Source organism: Plutella xylostella, chromosome 16 (genome assembly GCF_932276165.1).
Source record: "Plutella xylostella chromosome 16, ilPluXylo3.1, whole genome shotgun sequence".
Classification (NCBI taxonomy): domain Eukaryota; kingdom Metazoa; phylum Arthropoda; class Insecta; order Lepidoptera; family Plutellidae; genus Plutella; species Plutella xylostella.
The window spans coordinates 4,443,034-4,464,643 of record NC_063996.1 but is presented as its reverse complement, the minus strand read 5'-3'; the positions used below and the strand labels follow the sequence as shown (position 1 = coordinate 4,464,643).

Here is a 21,610-nt window from a genome sequence, read left to right as displayed (position 1 = left end):
TCTAATTACCTACCTAGCAAGACTCAGAAGATGGTTCTTCTATACTTATGTTAGTTTATTTACTTCTATGATCTAATCACTTCAAATATGAGCGGGAATGCGGGAATAGAATATCAGGTTTCATTTTGAAAGTAGATGGCGCTATGCTCTATTGAAAGTGTTTAATTTATTTGGTGTATCATCAGTACTTCTCTCTAGATCTTGTTACAGAAGTACTTATGTTCCTTGATCACCACCGTGCCGATGCCGCTATGATCTCATTAAGGTTGGGGACCGTGGTCGTGACCATGGCCCATTAAATATTATTTATTTAGAGATTTATTTCCAGCGTAGATGTCTTACTACTCATTCTTAACTTAACATATTGAATGTCCTTGACGCAATATTGCGTAGCCAACCAGGTACCATACGAGGTGCTATCGGCATTCAAAGGCTTAATAAATTGTTATTATTCTGAAGTCTACTCGTGCTTTTATTTTAATCTGTGAACCAAACATTGATTTTTCACAAGTCTTTATTTGATCTAGTAACACTGAAAAAAATATCTACCGGAAATAGGCAACTCATATGTTTCACAACCTGCCGAAAACTCAGCCAGCCAGCCATCTTTTGTGAAAAATCATTTTTGTTTCGTGTCGTCAGGGTAAATTTCACAATTGTAATTAATGTCAGAGCCACAGTCTTCGCTTTTGTTAAAAAAGCAATTAGCAGGTAAGTGCTGTTCAAATTTAATTTCCCTTTGTCAGGGTTCGTCATCATGCAAGCGTCAAACGAGTATCAACCAAAATCATTGACCTCAGTCGGTCGTATTTTGGTAAATTACCATGCTATACTGAAAATGCACAAAAAGGTTATTTCATGCTTGATAAAATTGCCATATCATTATGTGTAACATACTATTCAGAATAGGAAAATCAATATTTGTTGTACCTAATACTTCTGACAGTCACTGTGCCAAAACCCAACAAATTCGTGGTGTATTTACGGCAACAATGATGATTCACGTTGCTTTAGATAATTCCTGTACTGAATTAAACCCCCGGGATGACTATTATTAAATTATTTATACATTGCCAAGCATGGTATTTACTCACTGTTTCAATTGTTTACAGAACTGAACAAAAATCCAGTGGAAGGATTTTCTGCTGGGTTGATAGATGACAATGATATATACAGATGGGAAGTACTTATTATTGGCCCCCCAGACACGTTATAGTAAGTATTCTTTGCAGTTTAATACTCAGACTAACCAAACAATAACATTCTAACTTGTACCAAAAATTTACACGTTGTAATTAACATTGACATTCTTAGTACAACCAATTTAAGAAAAGTTTTTCATTGATTACAAAGGAATATCTTGTATGTTTTCAGTGAGGGTGGATTCTTCAAAGCGCACTTACATTTTCCTAAGGAATACCCTCTGAGACCGCCACGGATGAAATTTGTTACTGAAATATGGCACCCAAATAGTGAGTAATACTTATAATGGTTACTAATACAAACTAAGTGCAGGATGATATGATGATGCACAAGTAGTAAAATTCTACAGTGTGTATTCTATAAACTAAGTGAAAAATACCTAACAAGATGTGATAGACCAAGTAAAAACCATTCGGTTACAGTGGTCGAAATATAATAGGTCTTTTTGGACAGCTACATAAATTTGCTATAATTTGTATTTACTCTTGATTTAATTGATGAAATTAAAAAAAAACACATAATCTGGCTTCTTATTTAAAGGCCGAAAGAAAAAAGAACTTTTAAAGCCCCAAAACTTACTTATTGTTTAGATTTTTTATGATTTAGGTTTGACACCAGTTGTCATCCCATACATTTTGGAGCTGTCCAAACGGGCCTATAAAGGTGTGGACGGATTCGCGTATCCCAAGAGTGAACGCATAGCTCCAGGTATGGACTAGGCGTTCCGGGTAGGCGTAAACTGAGTATGCGTACTAGGGTGTACGCGCAATCCGTACGCACACCTTTATATTTTGAAAGACTGTAGTAACAGTGGATGAAAGATATTCACATCAAATCATCATTATCAACCTTCCATTGCTACCATTAATTTGTATCTAATGCTCATTTAGGTGTATCCAAATGTGCTAGGCCAATACCAAGTCCTTAAGGAGACCCCATTTGGTGATTTTACAATGAGAAGTATCTACCATTCAATTTTTTAAAACAGAGCTGGCAAATGTTCTTGCAGCCTGCAACACCTACATGAATTATTTAAACTATTCAAATATCCATTAAAATTTCCAGTTAGGAATAATGCATTTACATTTATTCATATAGAATCGGGTACTGGCATTGCATCAAGCAATGGATCGGTAAAATTATTGTCCATCAATTTGGTAAAGTTCTTCCCATGTATACTTGTATAGTATACAAACAAATAAGACTGAAAGTTTCAATTTTCATTTGTTTCTATTATTTATTGAATGTCATGTTTATTAATTTAACAAACCTTATCTACATATTCCTAATCAGCCTTTTCATAAAACATTCACTGCATTTCAGTTGAAAAGAATGGTGACGTATGCATATCAATATTGCACGAGCCCGGCGACGACAAGTGGGGCTACGAGAAGGCGTCGGAGCGGTGGCTGCCCGTGCACACGGTGGAGACCATCCTCATCAGCGTCATCTCCATGTTGGCGGACCCCAATGACGAGAGTCCGGCCAACGTCGATGCTGCGGTAATGTTGCCTTGCTTCATAGATTACTTGTTCATGTTCACCTCATTGGTGCAGTCACGTAATATGATACATACAAGCCTAGCACGTTGATAGTAGGGGGGTTAGTATGATATTATGGAAATGCAGTGAGGTCTACGTGAGTGCGTGTGCTGCTGCGTGCGCGAGGTTAGCATCAGCAAGCATGTACGTAGACACTAGGAACCAATAACTTTACCAGGAGTTACAATGTGGAATTTGTCAATAACTTATAACCACACAAACCAAAATTCTCATATATCACTCTTTCACAAATGCAACAATCCCAGGTGGATATTTAATAGTCAAATGTGGTTACTCACTAGTGTAACATGCTCAAAGTCTTTACATCTGATGTCCTACATCCTCAGACAGATAAGCCACAGATCTCCATCCCTGTCTGTTGAGCGCAACCAGCAGTTAGACCATTAATTTAAATTACCTTCCTACTAAAACCTAGGACCCAAATTTATTTGATGTGCAATTTTTCAATTTCATTATTTCGCTTTAGCTCTATTCAACCTTTTTCCACTGTCTATATCTAATGTTGTACATTCATGAAAAAACTTTTTACCTATAGTGAAAATATACTAATATCAATATTTTTCATTGAATGCTAGACATGGCGTTTAATATTTGGTTGGATTAAGGTATAACTGCCCCTTTACTGTTGTGGTATGTTTTATGTTACGTATGAATGTATACCTCTAAATATCATCTCAATAAGACAGATTATGATGGATGCATAGGTCTGAATCTGAATGTTCAATTGAACATTGCATTTAGGATGTATTAGCAATATTTTATGATTGTTAGTAATGAATATGTTATTGATTGTATGTATTATGTTTACTTCTTGTATCTAGCTATATTTATTATTTTTATGCTTTTAGAAATTCTTGTATTGTATGATTCATCTCTTATCATCTAAAACATAATTCTTATCAATCATAAATTAATAATGATTTTCATTGCATTATTGTTGATTTGTGTGTACTGATTTGTCTTTGAATGTTTGCTCATACACTTGTTGTTTATATTCACAGAAAGAATGGAGAGAGCGATACTCGGATTTCAAAAAGAAAGTGGCAAGATGTGTTAGGAAAAGTCAGGAAGATTGTTTTTAGGGACGCGAGGGCCAGCAGATCACTGTACAGTGTTGGAGAGGGCCACACTAGTATCTCAGCAATAATGTCGACCCCTGCAGTAGCCACCACGCCAGAGCACACCGCCCCGCTACACACTTCTATGTGTGCTCATTATGTTTCCTTTTGCAGAAAGAATGGAGAGAATCTTATTCGGAGTTTAAACGAAAAGTAGCACAGTGTGTGAGAAAAAGCCAAGAGGATTGTTCCTAGGTAACAGTGCCCTTTACCATGAGTAGTTGAATAGTGAGTGTGTGACGCACCAGCCGAGGTGCCGCCCCAGGGGCTCCAGCGAACAGAGACAATATTGAAATTGATTTAAAATAAATACTTATTGTAATTAAAAGGTATCGCTGCCGCATATTATATATATAATTAATTAAAATAGAATTCAAGGTCTTTTTCATCTTTTTTAAGACATGTTAGCTAGCTATTATGATAATGAAATGTGTACGGTAATTTTTGTAGAAAAATGAATCTGCATTTCTTTTTTGTTTCTTCTTTATGATAAAGTTTGATCTCTGTAAGTAGCAACCAAATCCGAAGTGTTTATCTCTTATTTATTGCATGTCTTGATGGTACTAGGAACATGTTGAATTTAAGACATGTAAAGTGATTTAAAATTTAATTTGCGAAAAATAAAATATTATTTCTGATTGTAGGTTAATAATGCCTTCCGAGATCATCTTATTCTAGTGCTAATTTTTAGTAGTAAATTTCATACTTATGATTATAATATAATTGCATATAAATTTGAATTTTATAATCTTTTTATTGTATTGATTCTGTCGCCCTTTTTATATCTTATGAATTTAATGTCACCAAATATTGGTGATTGAATAGTTGATGATTGTGGTTTCATCATAAAATTGTGTATTTCTTATATAACATTCATAAAAATTAAAAGGTTGATTACTGCTTTAAGAACTTTGCTAATACTGTATGATGATAACTAATTCTTTATCTTATATCTAAGGGCATTTAATTAAGTAAACATTTTTAGTTAAATTTTTGTAAATGTACGATCTATAAATTCATTGTTTGTTTGATATTGATTTGCTCTGAAATTAATACCTTAATTGTTTTTGTTTTTCAATATCTCTCCACCCAGGGTCGGGAAGCAAAGAAATGATACCAATTAAAATAACCTGAGTTTTCCGCCATTGGCTTGTAACATGTGTACAATAATTTTACCTGTGTATGTATATTTTTTACTATAAAAATCATAATGCAGTAAATTAAATGCTATTTCATTTTGTTTTCCTCTGAGTTAGTTGAGTAAATAGTAAACAAGAGTTCAAGTTAGATCTAATATGAAAATGCATAGGTAGGTACTTGGTTAGGAAGGAAAAGTTATGTTAAGAGGAACTCTAAAACCACGAGATGGTGTACAATTCAAATGTTTAGCTCAATTATCTATCAACATTAAATTTACATGAATTTACTTTGTTTTTAATGAACACAAGGCAAGTTTTTACGAAAACCGGTTTTTAATAAAAACAATAAATAATAAGTTTCACTGCACTTATTCACTATCTGAGTCTTCAGCCAATACTGCACCCAATAAGGAACGAGGATCAAACGTTTTTTCAAAACATCTTTTAAATACTGACTTAACCATAGTCCTGGATGTGGGAGAGGCGGGAATGTGGCTGCTGTCCAGCATTTGGTTATGGTCTAATCCATTACTGTTTGCATTCATATCACAGTCTTCACTTTGTTTGCCTCCTTGGTCAACATGGCTTCCATTCATAGGCATATTCTCATCGGGCATGTCAATGAAATTAAACAAATGTGAATCCTCATCTAAGCATTTTGAAATATCTACATCTAAATGAGGTTTCTTGCTAGCTGACCCTTGTACCATGGTTTCTTTCCGTTTCCCTCTGTCGGGGCATGTTGTGTTTTGTGTGGTAGCTTGCGTAGGGGTGTCAGCTTTAGATGTTGCTAACACAAAATGTGCTTCGAAGGTAGCCCCGTTGTGCACAATGAACACTGCAGGCTTGCCTGTGGTCTCAAAATGTAACTGCAATGACAAAGTCAGTGCTTCGGCAAAACCTAGCAGTGCTCGAAATTCTTTTAGAGTAAAAGTTATTGTAGTGTCAGTTCCTATTGAGTAACTATCAAATTCTGAAGGCTTTAGGTTGATTTGAGTTCGTATAACTTTAGTAAGATCTGCATTTGAGTCAATATAGTTCCTCAGTAATAGTGATTGTGATTGAGCTTCTACTGTGACTTGATCATCAGAGCTCTGGAAGTTACTGAGGGCTTCTGACAGTATTCTGTGGTGAGATGTGATTCTGAAACATAATTTTGTAAATGAATTTATTTACTATTACAGTAAGCTGGATTGGTAATTAAATGTTGTTAAAATAATTCTTACCTATTTGGGACTAAATCCTTGGTGTACACAGCCTGCATCGCCTTACAATCTAGTATAGAAACATAATGTGTCTTTACAATTCCGTGTTTGCATTTCATCTGGAATATCAATTTACAAGCTTCAGGGTCAAGTTTTATTTCGAGATTCTCAACTTGTTTGTCCATATGTGTAGGCGATTTGAATGTATTTAGTGCAGACTTCATAGATATTTTACATTTCAATCCCTCATTATCATCAGTCGAGTAGTAGTTGTAGTTAAAATATGAAAAGAAACTCTTATTAAACTTCACCATTGCATACGCCGATTCTGCAGCGTTGAGAGTACGAAACATAATACAATCCGGCAAAGATTCCAAGTAAAGTTCATCTCCAAATCTAGCTAGGGCATGTATTGTACGCCCTAACACTGAAATGTTAAAATAATAGCTATTAATAATAAACTGAATATGAACGATGCACCAATGATATAAGTTTAATACTGACAATATTTTACCTTTAACGTTTGATCCAGGCACATGGCATTTCATTTTGGGAATAAATATGATCAATAACTTGTTTCAAAATATTAAATTTCTTAAGTTTTGAACTTTTGAGAATTATTTTTTGATCCACTTGCCGCTGAAAGCGGCTGCTGTTTTGACTTTTGACTTTGACTGCTTTGACATAACATAACCTAAACGTCACATCACTTCAGTCACAGATTAGCATCAATATCTTATGTTTCTTAGAATAATAAGAGCATCGTTTTGCTCGAAATAAGTAAATATAAACATGTGGGAAGTATCATGGAGCCCTCCGAGCAATCTTGCTTTTAATTTCAGTCAATCTTTGTGAATACCACTATGCCGGTATCCATCCACTGCAATCTAGCTTTAAACCTTAGCTTCAAACATAAAAATTAAGCTAGCCGCACACGTCAGTTATTTTGTAGCTTTCAGTAATCTGTGAAAAAATTATGTGTTTCTGTCACCTGTCATTCATTCCATCACAGAGTACTTTATTTCTATCTGTTGCTTTTCGTGATTTTCGTCGTTGTCGCAGTTCCCTTCCCCGCGCTGCGGGTTGTATTGTTTTTTGTTGTTGCCGTAAATTTGTGAATGAAGAGATAATGTTTATAAATGCGTGTTAAATTAATAATTAATTACTTTCGCAAACTGTAAATCACATTATTTGTGTTAAGTAAAAAGAATTTTTTTTTATGAAGCCTAGCAAGTGATCATAAACTTTAAACTTTGGTTTAAGTTATTGTGGAATAATTTGTGACCATGGAGCTAAGTGGTAAGAAACATGCATGCAAATTACCATGTTAACATTGTTTGATTTATCAAGTTACTAAATATTATAGAGGTCAAGATGTCCCACCAACCTGTTGTTGAGTAACACCCCAACCCCTATATTTAGTCCCGCAATATCCATGGAAAACCTTTCATAGGCGTTGCGAAACTCGGTTGGAAGACCTAGTCGCCACTAAGTAAAGGTGGTTGCAGAGTGACCAATAGTATGATGTTTGTGGCAAAAACTCTCATGAAGAAAGACTATTTTGTTGTGTAGGTGTGATCCTAAAGCCTTGCCACATAGTGCCCTACAATAGTCTTCCCAACTGTCCCAAAGAGAATACGAAGGCAGTTTCCCATAACATATACATTTAGATCTATAAATTTTGTTTAAATAAAATTATCTTTGCATAGGGTGAAAAGTTGGGGTTCCGCTCATCTGGCATAATCTTTATTGACCAAAACTCATTTCGCATAACTCCTATGGTCTAAACTTTTTTGGCCGAACCATCACTTTGCCAAGACTTATGTGGCATAAGGCTCGTTTCGTCTAAAACTCTTTAGGCACAATCTTAAAACACCTAAGTTTCGTTTGCTCAAATTTATGTTCGTCTATACCTATGTATAATCTTGTTTCTCCTAATGTTATCTTAATAAATAATATATTAAGTATGTAGTAAATGTACAAATTGTGGTATTTTTCTCCTACATCCCGAAAATCACGATATTTTATGATCAAAAAATCGAAAGTTAACGACCAATATAATTATTACAAACCCCATGAAATCGAAACCTAAAAATAGGTGCGACGACGAGCAAAGCGAGGAGGAGCGTGTTAGGTGCACATGTTCATCAAAACCAAAGCGGAGCGCAGCGAAGCGGAGCGGAGCGTTTTCCAAACAGCGGAAACAATACAAGGCACCAGTTTGCGCTATGTAGGGAGACGCTCCGTCAAAGTTAAAGCCAAACGAATATTATTACTTTGTATAAACCTATGCCATAGCATTATTAGGCTATTCAAGATTTGGCCATACCATTATTAGGCTAAACAATGTTATGCGAAATAACTTTTTACTAAACGAGATTTATGCCATACGATTTTCGGCGTAACGAGACTTTGACCAAACGTTACTATGCAATACGAGATTAGGCAAAAAAATCTTATGCCAAAAAAGGTAGAACCGAAAAGTTGTTGATAGTGGCTGAATGAGGAAGGCAGAGGATTGTGGCTATAGAGCCATTCAGTTCTACACTAATACTAGTGGATGACCACATTTAAAAAATGCCTGTATGAACATATTCTATTACTTTTTAACATAGAAAGAATGAAATATTAAGCACACTTAAATGAATGTGGCAGCTTTAATGAAGTACTGCTGAAATTGGGGCTCATTCCTGAGGAACTCAAAGTTCTCTATAGTGGCGTTAGACAGATGCCACGCTACTACAAGCTTGCAGGAGCCGTCTGGCTCTGTGCAGTACTCCAGTGGAAGGCTGGTCGCGGCCGCACTTCGGTCCGGGTAGAATGTGTACTCTGTCATGGAGCGGAGACCGCACTCATGGAGGTTTTCCTCCAGACTTCTTACTTGACCTGAGATGGAGGAAAAAGCAATTATGAACTAAGAATATTTGCTTACTAGCTTATTTTTATATAAATGTTTAAAAAAAAGTTTTCATAATCTTATCATTACAACTTGACTACACTTATAAATAAAAAAAAATATTATACCTAAAATAAAATATGTCCTAAAATTTAATATGGTGGCATTATCATAAAACCTACATACCCAGAGTGATTTTATCACACATCATATTCATTCACTAAACAGGTTTTGCTAGGCTTTAATTTATGGTGTAGTGTTACATACCTACCTAGGTTTTTTTTCTTTTTTGTTTAAGTAGTTTAAATTAACCTGTTCTAAATTTATACATATTTTTAAAACGAATTTTAACATGATTCTTACTACGAGGATACAAACTGCTAAAATTAAACGGATATATTTGTTGTACAAACTGCTACAATAAAACGGATACATTTGTTTCATTCATTGCATGTTGCGTTTATGGGACGCACCGCCGCAATCGTAAACAAATCTTCTAGAAGAATCACTTTTTCACTTGGTTGGCTTACCATTAGAACAAGTGTCGTCGACAGTCTTCTTAGAGACGCTCAGCTGGGTGATTTTCTATCTCGGGTGTCATGGACTCGCGATTTCCAACCGTATAAATCTATGATGGGTTTCTGACCATCTTTTGGCATCGGCTATCTCGGTCATGATCACTAAACGAATAGTGGGTATGAGAATTATCGATACACTAGAGGTTGCAAAATTTTTGTGAAAATATTCTGTGATTTGGTTAGCCGACTAAATGAAAACTTCATTTCACTTCAAACTACGACTACTGTATTTATCAAATCTTTAATTTGCCGCATTATTTAGAAAAATGGCGATACTGGAAGCTATTGTCAAATGATTGTCAAAACAAACTACAAGGAACCATCCAAAACAGAGATTGATTTTGTTGTGTGTTTTTTTTATAATTACCTGAATCCTGTGTTTTAATTGTTCATTATATCTAAGGTAAGTACATAATTAACGTATTACTATTAAAATTTTAAACTTAGTCATACACAGAACGAAATATGGGAATTTTTTACAAAGTCGTGAAAAATGAACATTTATTGTTCTTAATAAAAGCATTGAGATCAATGATTTCTAGTACGATACGCTAGTAATATAAGTCGATGATTGAGATCTAACACTTGGTACTGGGAACTCAGTTATTAAAAGTAGATTGATCACTGAGCCATTAAATAATCCTCACATTTGTGCAGGTTGTGCTTGTTAGTAATATTTTTGTGAGGCATATCATGTGCCAAGAAAAAAGATTGAATAGGACATTAATATTGTATTTTATTTCCAGGATGGCGCCTTTAAGAAAAGTCTCAGATCGACAAATGGACATTTTGTTGGAGTTCGTTGAAAGACATAAAGAGCTTGCTGTTGGCCGGTACCCTCCCGGCCCACTAGGCATACAATCAGCACGTTGGCTATGGGACAGTGCAGCATTACAATTATATGAATTATATTCAATTGGGTCTGGAGTTACAAAAACTGGTCAAAAATTCTGATGGGCATTCACATGTAAAGTGGCAATGTGCAATCATAACTTAAACAAGGTTATAGTAGAAAAATTATTTTAATAATGATTATAGTAAGACTGGTAGAAGCAAAATGTGATAGGAAGTTATGTGATTTAAAATCAAAAATAAAAGCCATTAATATAAATTGTGTTTTTTATTACTCAATTATACATATACATATACAGCAAAAATCAGCCTATCAGAGTCAGGTTATTTTAGTTCCTTGAAATTCACAGCCTCTGGACAAGGTCTCATGCGCCCTGCATCTGCATCAGCAGCACCATAAGCCACGTTACCAATATGCTGCACCCGAATGTTACCAGCAGCAGGCAAGTTGTCGTCACTGGTATATTGTGTGCATTTGCTATATTGTGTAGTACACAACAGTCATTTACTGCACACGGTGTGCCAGCAAACATCTCCAGCGTGTTTTAAGGGCCCCGATGTACCGCTCCACAGTATTTCTGACACGGCAGTGTAGATCAGAGTAGTGTTCTTCTGGGGATCCTACAGCTGCATTGAGGATAGGTGTTAATATCCATGGCCGTAGAGCATAACCAGAGTCCCCTGAAACCAATTTTAAAACAACAGTTAGGTACCTATACTTACTGAAAAAAAACAAATACCTACTGAAATAATTTCCTTCTAACAAATTACTTACTATTTACTAATTATGGAAGACCAAAAATTTCCAAGATTCACAAAACAAACATCAAACATCAAAGAAATATTATTTTGTTCAAGACAGTTCAAGATCATAAGAACAAGAAGACTTCAGCGTCACAATTAAAAAAAAAACGTTATTTTCTACATTCTATGGTGACTCTATGGTTTAAAAGCTACTATTTACTAGTTGCCCAAGACAAGACGGTTGGCCAACCCAAATTAGTACTTATGATTCCAACTATCCGATACAAAATATCAATCTCGGGTTTCGATAAAATATTCGCATACAAAATTTTAACAAGATGGCGGCCGGTGGGTATTGAAGCCCACACCAACTATGACGTCATTATTCGACCCCAACCGAACATACACAATACGAATAGTGTCAAAATTTGCTTTTTGACAGTAAGATCACGGTGAAGAGAGTTATCAACGAGATAGAAAATAGCCCAACAGATACTGCTCCAAGCTCGAGTTGAAACTCGGCTTGAGGCACAAGATGTCGTCTTCAGAATACTCCGATCCTCTGTGAGTCGGCACTGTCTCGTATTTGATGATCGAGTTGAAAGAACATGGATCTCTCTTGGTGACCACCTGAGAATAATGTTATGAGAAAACATTTAGGTTAGACAGTTACGAATCTACCTACTGCCAGTTTCTATAACTCTATCTATCCATAACAGGTACTTACTTTAATAAGATTTTGACAGATTGTAACTTTTCATTATGTCAAAATCGTATGAAATTAACTACCAGTTATATCTATATTATTATATATATGTTTCTATAACTCTATCAATCTAGATAGAGTTATAGAAACTGGCAGTAGGTAAATGTTGTTTGTCTATCTACAGACAGATCTAACACAAAACATAGATAAGGCTCATGTACCTTGGTAAAACAGATGTACCTATATATCTTAAAAGGTCAATAGTTCAGTGTCTGGCTTGCTATAGCTACGAGTATCAATACTACTCCCGATATAGGTCATCATCAGCCTATAGCAGTCCACTGCTGGACGTAGGCCTCTCCCAAAGCACGCCACTGGATGCGATCTTTAGCTTTCCGCATCCAATCATAACCAGCCACCTTTCGCAAGTCGTCGCCCCATCTAGCCGGAGGGCGTCCCATACTACGTTTGCCTAGTCGCGGCCTCCTCTCCAGAACACGTTTACCCCATCGGTCATCGGTACCAGCTCCGATATACCAGGCGTTCACATCAGGCGGGTATAAAAACCACGAACCATAAATACCATACCAAATATACTTTCCTTACCTCTTCCCCAATGCACTTGGGCGTCGAGAAGAGTTCATTGAAGAGACTCCGGGAGTGCCCTCTGACCGGGGCCTGTATGTCTCCGTGGCACCGGGCCCAGGCGCCGTCGCGGATGGTGTATACACGCGGGGGGGAGTGCATGGTGGACACCTTCACTGTCGTCACACCGTGCCTGTGGAATACATAATGTGACTACTTATAATATTTATGTAGAAAGATGCCTTCGTGGTCTAGTGGTAGAAGCTCTGCTTTATCATGTGCACCCAGAGATCCCGAGCTGAATTACGGTTCCAAGTTTGTTTAGGTTGTACATGGAAGGCCGATCTCCTTATGTTGGAAAAGTGAAATGATCTGTGCTGTCTGATGGGCATGTAAAGTAAAGCAGTCGGTCCTGCGCCGTGCTCTCAAAAAATCGTGGCGATGCATGCCTGGATGTATAAAGGGTCGGCTACTTTTATTCTGTCCAATGATAACTTATTCGTAGAACATAATTAATTGTACAGGTAGTTTTATTATTGTAATAATAAATCTATTGAACTTGTAATTTAATGTTTACTGAATAAAATTCTGATTTCGCACAAAAAATATTTGCGTCATAAAACCTAAACATGATTAGATAATCGTTGCGCGTTGCTAACTACGACCTTGTGGTTACATAACAAATGCCACTAGGTATGTTTATATTTTCGATCTCACCTGCCATTGGAGATAACATCCTTCAAGACTTGCTCCCTCGCAGAGATCAACGCGATGTGGTCCTGTAGAGTGTTGGCCAGGGTTTGTGCGAGATTGAGGGTTTTCTCCAGCTTCAGCCTCAATTTCCCAATGCCACCAATGTCCCAATCATCAGTCGCAGCCTGAGTGGCGGGGTTGGCATAGATAATAGGGATCCCGTCACCTTGGTAGTACTGCCCTACTGTTAGATCCACTTCCGGCTGAGCAGGTTGTTTATTATTTAGTTCCGGAATGTCTCTGAAAATTCAGGTGTTACTTGGTTCTTGGGCACCAATTACAAGGCAAGAACAGAGTGTGGTAGGCGCCTATCGGGATTATCATTGGTTGTTATTTTATTAGGTATCTACCTAAATTAACTTTTACTTACATCTTAGGAAGCATCGGTATTTGATCCATCGGCGTCGTCGATGGCGACTGTGGCTGAAAAATAAATAAAATATCAATTTAATATCTTGATAGGTACAAATCAAATGACATATATTATATGTATTTGTGCGTTTAATGTACAATAATACCGTGTCGCAATAGCATAAGTGTAAAAAGTGTAAAACTAAAAACTGCACAGTGTGAAACATATTTTCATGCATCTGAGAGAACTGCCGGAAAAGTACTTGCTAGGCGAGACGAAAGTCCTTTGTTTTCTATTTTGTTTATGAATTCATCGATAAGCATCGACTTTGGTGTAATGTTAGCTTTAATTGTTCACAGTTTTATAATCTTTAAATCTACAAAGCAGCGGTAGGTACCTATAGTAGATGCCTGTGTTGTGAACGGCAAAATTATAGACTAACTTGGTATATTGGTAAAATCATGCTTTGATGTCTTCATCATTTATCATACATCCGTCTAGTCTATCCGTAATCCAAATGAATGCAGTTGTTCTTGTCACGAAACTTAGTGAAGCTCGATTAGCTCGACAGGATTACCTAAGTCATGCGAACTCTCACTTTATCACCCCTGCAATCACAGGAGTTCAAAGGACGGATTTACAGCTAAAAGTTGCTGTTCTTTCTTTACTACTGCCGGTCAGCTCTGCAAACTCCTTTCTGTTCTTCGCCAATGTATAGGTAGTTAATAGTGGTAATATTACTTAATGCCTATTTTTTAATAAGTGGACCGTCTATTTACCAATAATAGTCGCTATACTCGTGAATCTCTAATAACGCCTATCTCCTGTTCTTAGTGGACCAGTTCATCGATGGTCTCCTGACGAAGGAGGCGGCGGAGCGGCCCTCGGACTCCGCCAAGCCAGAGGACATCAAGTTGGAGCTGCCGCCCTGGTACGACGAGAAACTCTTCAACAAGTAAGATCGCCATTATGTGAATGACCTTATTAAGGTTTATTTTCTACCGTTAGCTATTACTTATCCATAGAATAGATAGAGTACCTATAGAGAGTGAAAATCCCTCAAATACATTTGCTTTTCAAAGCTTCTAAAGTTGGCCTATTACCTGACGCCAGCTTTCTTACCGTCCTTTGTTTGTTTTGGCTGCACCATGGCAAAAATATAGATGTACTTACCTATCTAGGCTAGATGGCTGCTAGAGAAGCAGATATTACTTGTATGTACAGAACTTTTCACACACCATCACATTAAACCCCATTCCCCCCACAGAGGCCGCAGCTTCTACTGGAGCAACTGCTTTTCCCTCGCCACCTCAATGTTCATCGGGCTCATAGCGGTGTTCTCGATCCCGTCCATCCTGCGCGTGCTGGTGGGCTCCCAGCGCTCCTCGTCGTGCTTCACGGCGTACCGGCGCTACCTGTCCACCATGCTGCACACCACCGCCTGGTTCCAGCACGAGCTGCGCCCGCCCACTGAGTGAGTGTGTTGTAGTGAGCCAAGGTGTTCTCTACTCCTACTTCCACTCTAGTTTCTTCTTGTTATAGTTCATATGATGGAGCATCAGTAAAAACACTAGAGCTGGAGTAGGGTCGATTTTATCGTCGGATTAAGGTCATAGCTCATTAGAGCTATCCGGCACCCACCCCGCACCGCCTCGTCGCACGTCGTCCACGTCCAATCGTGCACAGGTGATCCACGGGTGGTCAACCAGTGGACCCCTCGTTAATCACTTGCGGGCAGCGCGCTTTCAACGCAAGGCATGCGTGCGAGCAGCATGTTTTCACCGAGTGGTCAACGCACCCGCCGTCTAATGAGCTATATGTCAGTCAGTACCTAGTCGTCAGTCGATTACTTACTGCCCAGGGTGCACCGGACTTATACATGTACGTCATAAGGTACAGCTTATACGTCACTCGAGAGGACTCTGGGGGATGAGCATGGAATAGTTCCGCTTGTCTGTAGAGTCCGTCATGTGTGTTGTGTTCGTGACTCGTGTGGTAAGTATAGTAGAAATAATAATATAATAATTTCATTTTTTTTGTTATTATAATAAAATATGAACGCACACGAAGTAGTGAAAGTGTTACAACTTTCGCTTGACACTACACACAATAACTGTTTTTTTTTTTTTCATACCATCTGTTCGGTTGTCCTGTTGCATATTTTTAAAGCTTTTACAAGAATACTTTTGCATCTACCTATGTAGTGGTAGGTATATATATAATTATTTATTACCTATCTATAATGATATCAACATCTTCTCACACCTCTCCTTCCTAACACCCACCACCACCCCCAGATCCTGGAAGTCCCTAGAAGCGGTCCGCACGCGCCACGCCCGCGCCTCCCGCGCCTCCTGCCTCCGCGGCGGCGGGCCGGTCTCGCAGCGAGACATAGCACTCACGCAGTTCGGCTTCCTCGGCTTCGCTGTGCTGAGGCCCACCAAGTTCGGCCTCCGGGGGTTCAGTGAGGACGACTGGGAAGCGTATAACCACTTTTGGCGGGTGATTGGGTATATGATCGGGTTGGAGGATAGGTGAGTTCGGTTTACGTACATAATAGTAGTAGATATAATAATATGAATAATACAAAACGAGCAATGAAAAGTTTCTACTGAGAAAAGCACGAAATTCTTCCTTAACGGAAAAGGCTAACTTAATGACGCCTTCTGCAACATTGAAGAACATTTAATAGAGCATCAGAATATAATTATCCAAAAACAGTAATCATTTGTTCAAATTTTAAATGAAATGTTTGAAAAATTGGGATCCTTTTATGTCGGCATTTTGTGAGTGGGACCTTTTCATTGCCCGTGAGTGTATAACAGGTTCGTGGATGCAGAGTAGAGAGTAACTGAGATCTGACCATTTTAAATAATTATATGTATAGTAGAACCTCAACAACATGAATACCTCCAAAATTAGTTAAAAAAGCACTTTATAACAAACACCTTATAGTTTATGATGGAGTCTCCCTTGAGGGCCGAACTATTAAGTAGCTAATGCTCCCAACTACTGTAAGTATATCTTGATCATAAGACCTTCCATCTAAAATTATTGCTTATTAATCAAACCACTCCACCAACAGATACAACATATGCCGCAAAAACATCCACGAAACCCGACAAGTCCTCCAGATCCTGCTCGACAGAGTCTTCACTCCGTGCCTCACCAACGTGCCTGAGCACTTCGAGCACATGTCTCGAGTCATGATCGACGGGCTCTGGTCCGTCAACCCCACGGTCAACACCGAGGCGGCGCTGTATTATACCAAGTACATGGCCAATGTGCCTGGCTATGTTTATACGGAGGAGGAGAGGATAGCCTTCCAGATTAAGCTGAAGGGATTGTTGAAGGATCAGCCGATTGATTGTGGTGAGTTTTCAAGGTGTTTTTTATGTACCTAGATTAAATAGTATTAAAAACGAAGTGTCTAGGTTGTAACTAGTCGTGCCAAAGCATCTCCACACTGGGCTCGCTAGCTTGTGACTAGTCGTGCCAAAGCATCTCCACTCTGGGCTTGCTAGCTTGTGACTAGGCGCGTAAACAGCCATTCGCTAGTCAACGAACCACTCGAATATGCTCCATATTGCAACACAATAAAGTTAAATTTGTATTGTAAGTATATGACATGAACATGACACAAGTTGCTCTTTCTAGTTTTCTACTTTTAAGGTTATAATGGCGGTCATTGTAAACAAAGGTGTTGTTTTTTGTTGAAAAAATTTGAATTTATTTCAAAGAATGGAATTTGAGTCGCTTGAAGAACTGGACACGTTTATTACAAATTACGAAAGAATAAATTGTGTCCAGTTGTGGAAGAAGACTGCGCAAACTATTGAAAAGTCCAAAGCCGTGTGCCCAAAGAAATTAGCATCATGCAACGAAGATCTGAAATACTATAGTCTGACCTATGCCTGTAAAATGGGAGGCTGGGCTTTTAAGTCGAAAGGCAGAGGCATACGGCATATGTCGACTTACAAAGACAACTGCCCCATGATGCTAAAGTTGGCTTTGAACAATGATGGCTCGAGACTGAAGATTGTGGAAAAGATAGAAAACCATAACCATCCAGTCAATCTAAAATGATTAGACTGATTAGGGATATGTAATGTGTAATGGGGACTACCGTTTTTTTGCTCACCAGTTGGCGCCACTGTCGACTGAGGTAAAGAGGTACCATAGCTGTCAAATTTATCAAAGGCGACTTTATCAAATTGGCGCCAAATAAAGTTTTTAAATCTTGAATCTTATAAGCTTATTAATTATAAAATAACTATCATCATATCGAGTTACTATGCCGCAATGTTGTTCAGATCCGTTATATTGGGAAAGAAAAGGAGGACATATGTTAACAAGTGATAAAACTGTTCTAAAACAGTGGCTTGTGAAATAATTATTATGCGATAATCTCGTGTTTGTGAAAATCATTATAACCAATTTCAGAAAGAACATAATGTAAATAAGGATTAGGCATTTAATAAATACACTAAAAATAAAAGAATTACACACTGATTTAACTTTTATTTATCCTCTCCGTTTAAACACACTGCTATACAAAAAATATAACACATTACTAAGTATTCTATTATTTGTGGGGGTGTCAGTACCTGCACCTGGCTCACTCGAATGGAGCCTTTGTCCATGTCCGCCTTAAGGTCTAAACTCCACTCCTAAGCTTGGACCATTTCCTACCACACTGGTCCTCTGCAGGTTGGTGGGTTCGAAAATCTAGATATGCAGGTTTTATCACGATGTTTTCATTCACCGTAAGAGCGATGGTATGTACACTGTACATAAATTCCAAAGTAGTTACTCATTGGTGACAATATCTAGATCTGGAGTTTCATTTTTAGTGTTTACACTGCTATACAAAGTTTCTTAAGGCCACTCAACAGTATACACTGAATCATTTTGTTGTATGATGCTGTCCTCTACGTTAACAACCAAGTTACTGTTACGGTCATAGTCTTGGTGTCTGTAAAAAGCAAAAACATAGCTGTTACCTAAGCAAACAAGCATACATTTCGTAAAAAATAAGTTTGTAAACAGTAAACAAACTAACCTCTGAATTAGCTGCTCTTTGAGACCGCTTATTTATGCGCCTCTTTTCCTTAATTCAGCTTTCAAAGCGTGCACATTCATCGATAAATAATCCATATTTGCGATAATTTCGCGAAAAGAGATCACTTTTAAACAGGGAAATGAACGAAAATATAATTTATCACGAAGCCCGCCAAACAAATTATATGAAAAGTAAAATGTCACTTAACCTCAGTCGACACCAGCGCCCCTAGCGGCAAATTCACACGCGTTACTCCCCATTGTGTGATATGTTGAATTACTAATTTTAGTTTAGATACTCATACAATGAGTAAGTATTTTATTTGAAGAATTTAATTTACATTAAGTTTTATTATGAATATGTTAGTATAGAAAGTTTAAAGGAGATGACCCTGGGGATTCTTTCTGCAAACTATACCAATTTTGCAAGAGCCTGTATATACTCATTTTTATTATTATAAATAAAAGATAATATTATGAATGTTATACGTTGTTTATTTTTGTAGAATTAAATTCGGGGATAATCATGTAGCATGTGAAAGAAAACATCGTGAGGAAACCCCAATATCTAAATTAAGCACATCTAGATATGTGAACCCACTAATCCGCAGTGGACCAGCGTGGTGGGAAATGGTCACAGCTTAGGAAGGCAGTTTAGATCTTCGAGATAGGTTCCACTTGAGAGAGCCAGGTCTTACACCCCCACAGACAATAGAATAGAATGACCCACTAACCCTTATCTATCTTACTGAGAACCAAATTTATGTACAGTACTTAGTTACATACAATACAATTACCTTTATATTCATGCAATAGAAAACATATTGCCACAGTAGCGTAATATTGTGTACAAAGGTCCTCTGGTCTCTGGTAGCTGTTTCATCGCGACCCATCACGTCCGCACTGCTGGGGCACGGGTCTTCTTCCAATGAAGGGCAACTTGTGTCATGTTCATGTCATATACTTACAATACAAATTTAACTTTATACAGTTGCAATATGGAGCATATTTGAGTGGTTCGTTGACTAGCGAATGGCTGTTTACGCGCCTAGTTACAACCTAGCGAGCCCAGTGTGGAGATGCTTTGGCACGACTAGTCACAAGCTAGCGAGCCCAGTGTGGAGATGCTTTGGCACGACTAGTCACAAGCTAGCGAGCCCAGTGTGGAGATGCTTTGGCACGACTAGTCACAACCCATACACTACCAAAGTGTGAAACGACTAGTCACAACCTAGTCACTACCTATTAAAAATGCATTCTTGTTGGTAGGTGCTAGGAGTATAATAGGGGTGCACGGAAGCAGAACATACTGAGCAGCCAATGACTGACGCTAATTGGGCTGGCCAATCTTTTCACCACCCTACGGACCCTACACCCTAACATAGCTCTAGTATAGTGTATGTCGCCAACACGATAAGAACAATCTAATAGTGGGCTATTATTATTAAATAAATTTATTCTTATCAGAAAAGCATTTTGTTGCCATTACCAAAATGTTTTGAACCACGTTTGATATAAGAATACTTACTCTCTCTCACTTTCACTCTATACTCAACCCAATCTACTCTAAATAAACATGTATAAATATGTTTGATATTCATAGCCTATTCAAAAGCAGGAAGCATTATGTTAATAATGCGATGTCAACTAGTATAGTTAATGATAGAGCTGTGTTTTGACAGGCAGAGGTAATTTATTACCCTACCCGTAATTACCCACTATCATAGGTCCTATCAAAGACTAACATTGAAAAGTCTATTGGTTAATTACTATGTACATATTTACTGTGTGGTCAGTTGTTAGCCAGATTAATTCTATATTGGTAATAGATAATAGAAATCATGTTTAGTTTCGATGTTATTTTAATGATGGCCTTTGTTCAATTGTACACACATACATGCAATGTTTGCTGAATCATACAAAATGATAGACTCAAGATTATAGCTTGATAAGCAGTTTTTAATCATGTAATTTTCGAGACATACTCACCTCTAATTCACATTTACTGTTTTCCTTGCAGGTATAAGAACTGAAGATCTCATTGAGAAGCCGGCTATCGAGGGCCTCCCTGACACTCCTCTGCCACTGCTGTACTACAAAGACTATGACGTATTAGACAACGTACCCACCTACAAAAACCTCACTTGGTTCGAAAGATACAAGCTCAACTCTAACACTTTGTTCATGCAACTGTATTCCACTAACTTGGGAAGGATATACTTCAATCTCAACTACCTCTGGAGTCTATTGCTCATGAAGTATTTCCCGTATTTAGCCTTCTACAGGTTTGGAATCAAACAATCATTCGTCAACATCTTTGTAGAGGACCCCAAAGATGAGACGAAGCCGAAACCCAATTCTGAGTACCAGAAAGTCAGGATCTTGCCGTGGTACAAGCAAATTCTGTCGTTCTTCTGGTGATGACTTTGAACAATGTTAATTAATTTTAAGTGACGTCTTCGAATTCGATTCGAAGGAATTATAGTAGTTAGGTATTGATTTTATGAGATTAACGCAATCATGACAAGTTATAATGTTGATAACATTTTGATATTTGAATGCAATTTATTTACATGTGACGTATGGACTTTATTGGTCCACATATTTTTAGTTTATTGATTTTATAGTGATTATTTTTATTTCAGTTTTAGGTGTATGTTATGTGTGGATAGATAGAACTATCTGTTAGGGCGCCTTCAAATTAGTCGCTAAGTGTCGCGCGACTGCAGCGCTGCAGCCGCGCTGCTGTCTAAATACCATATAAATTATTAACGCGCGACTGCAGCGCTGCTGCGGCGCTGCAGTCGCGCATCTTTTAAATTACAAAATTTATATGGATTTTGACAGGAGCGCGGC

At 37.7% G+C, this 21,610-nt stretch overlaps 3 protein-coding genes and 1 long non-coding RNA gene across 5 annotated transcripts; 3 read left to right on the top strand and 1 right to left on the bottom strand.

The window, feature by feature from the left end:
* Positions 1-553: 553 nt before the first annotated feature.
* LOC105382837 (ubiquitin-conjugating enzyme E2 G1) lies at positions 554-5,108 on the top strand. 2 transcript variants are annotated; one of them, XM_048626305.1, is made up of 5 exons: positions 554-711; positions 1,113-1,215; positions 1,375-1,472; positions 2,527-2,705; positions 3,998-5,108. In XM_048626305.1, exons 1-5 carry the CDS (start codon positions 666-668, stop codon positions 4,076-4,078), a joined length of 507 nt encoding a protein of 168 aa, XP_048482262.1. In that variant the 5' UTR covers positions 554-665; the 3' UTR covers positions 4,079-5,108. The 2 variants fall into 2 exon arrangements, with proteins under 2 accessions (XP_048482262.1, XP_037974418.1); XM_038118490.2 differs by having other exon boundaries at positions 3,767-5,108.
* Positions 5,109-5,305: 197 nt separating this feature from the next.
* On the bottom strand, positions 5,306-6,890 carry LOC105382871 (cell cycle checkpoint control protein RAD9A). The gene is made up of 3 exons (XM_011552851.3): positions 6,742-6,890; positions 6,249-6,654; positions 5,306-6,165 (listed from the first exon to the last, which is right to left on the bottom strand). The coding sequence occupies exons 1-3, from the start codon at positions 6,773-6,775 to the stop codon at positions 5,391-5,393; spliced, it is 1,215 nt and encodes a 404-aa protein (XP_011551153.2). The 5' UTR covers positions 6,776-6,890; the 3' UTR covers positions 5,306-5,390.
* Positions 6,891-7,267: 377 nt separating this feature from the next.
* On the top strand, positions 7,268-21,438 carry LOC105382861. Its single transcript, XM_011552833.3, has 6 exons — positions 7,268-7,526; positions 14,528-14,648; positions 14,961-15,167; positions 15,991-16,227; positions 16,779-17,065; positions 20,775-21,438. Exons 1-6 carry the CDS (start codon positions 7,514-7,516, stop codon positions 21,173-21,175), a joined length of 1,266 nt encoding a protein of 421 aa, XP_011551135.3. The 5' UTR covers positions 7,268-7,513; the 3' UTR covers positions 21,176-21,438.
* Positions 9,692-11,051, top strand: LOC125489682. Its single transcript, XR_007267169.1, has 2 exons — positions 9,692-10,104; positions 10,448-11,051. It is a non-coding gene; the product is annotated as an uncharacterized LOC125489682 (long non-coding RNA).
* Positions 21,439-21,610: the final 172 nt, after the last annotated feature.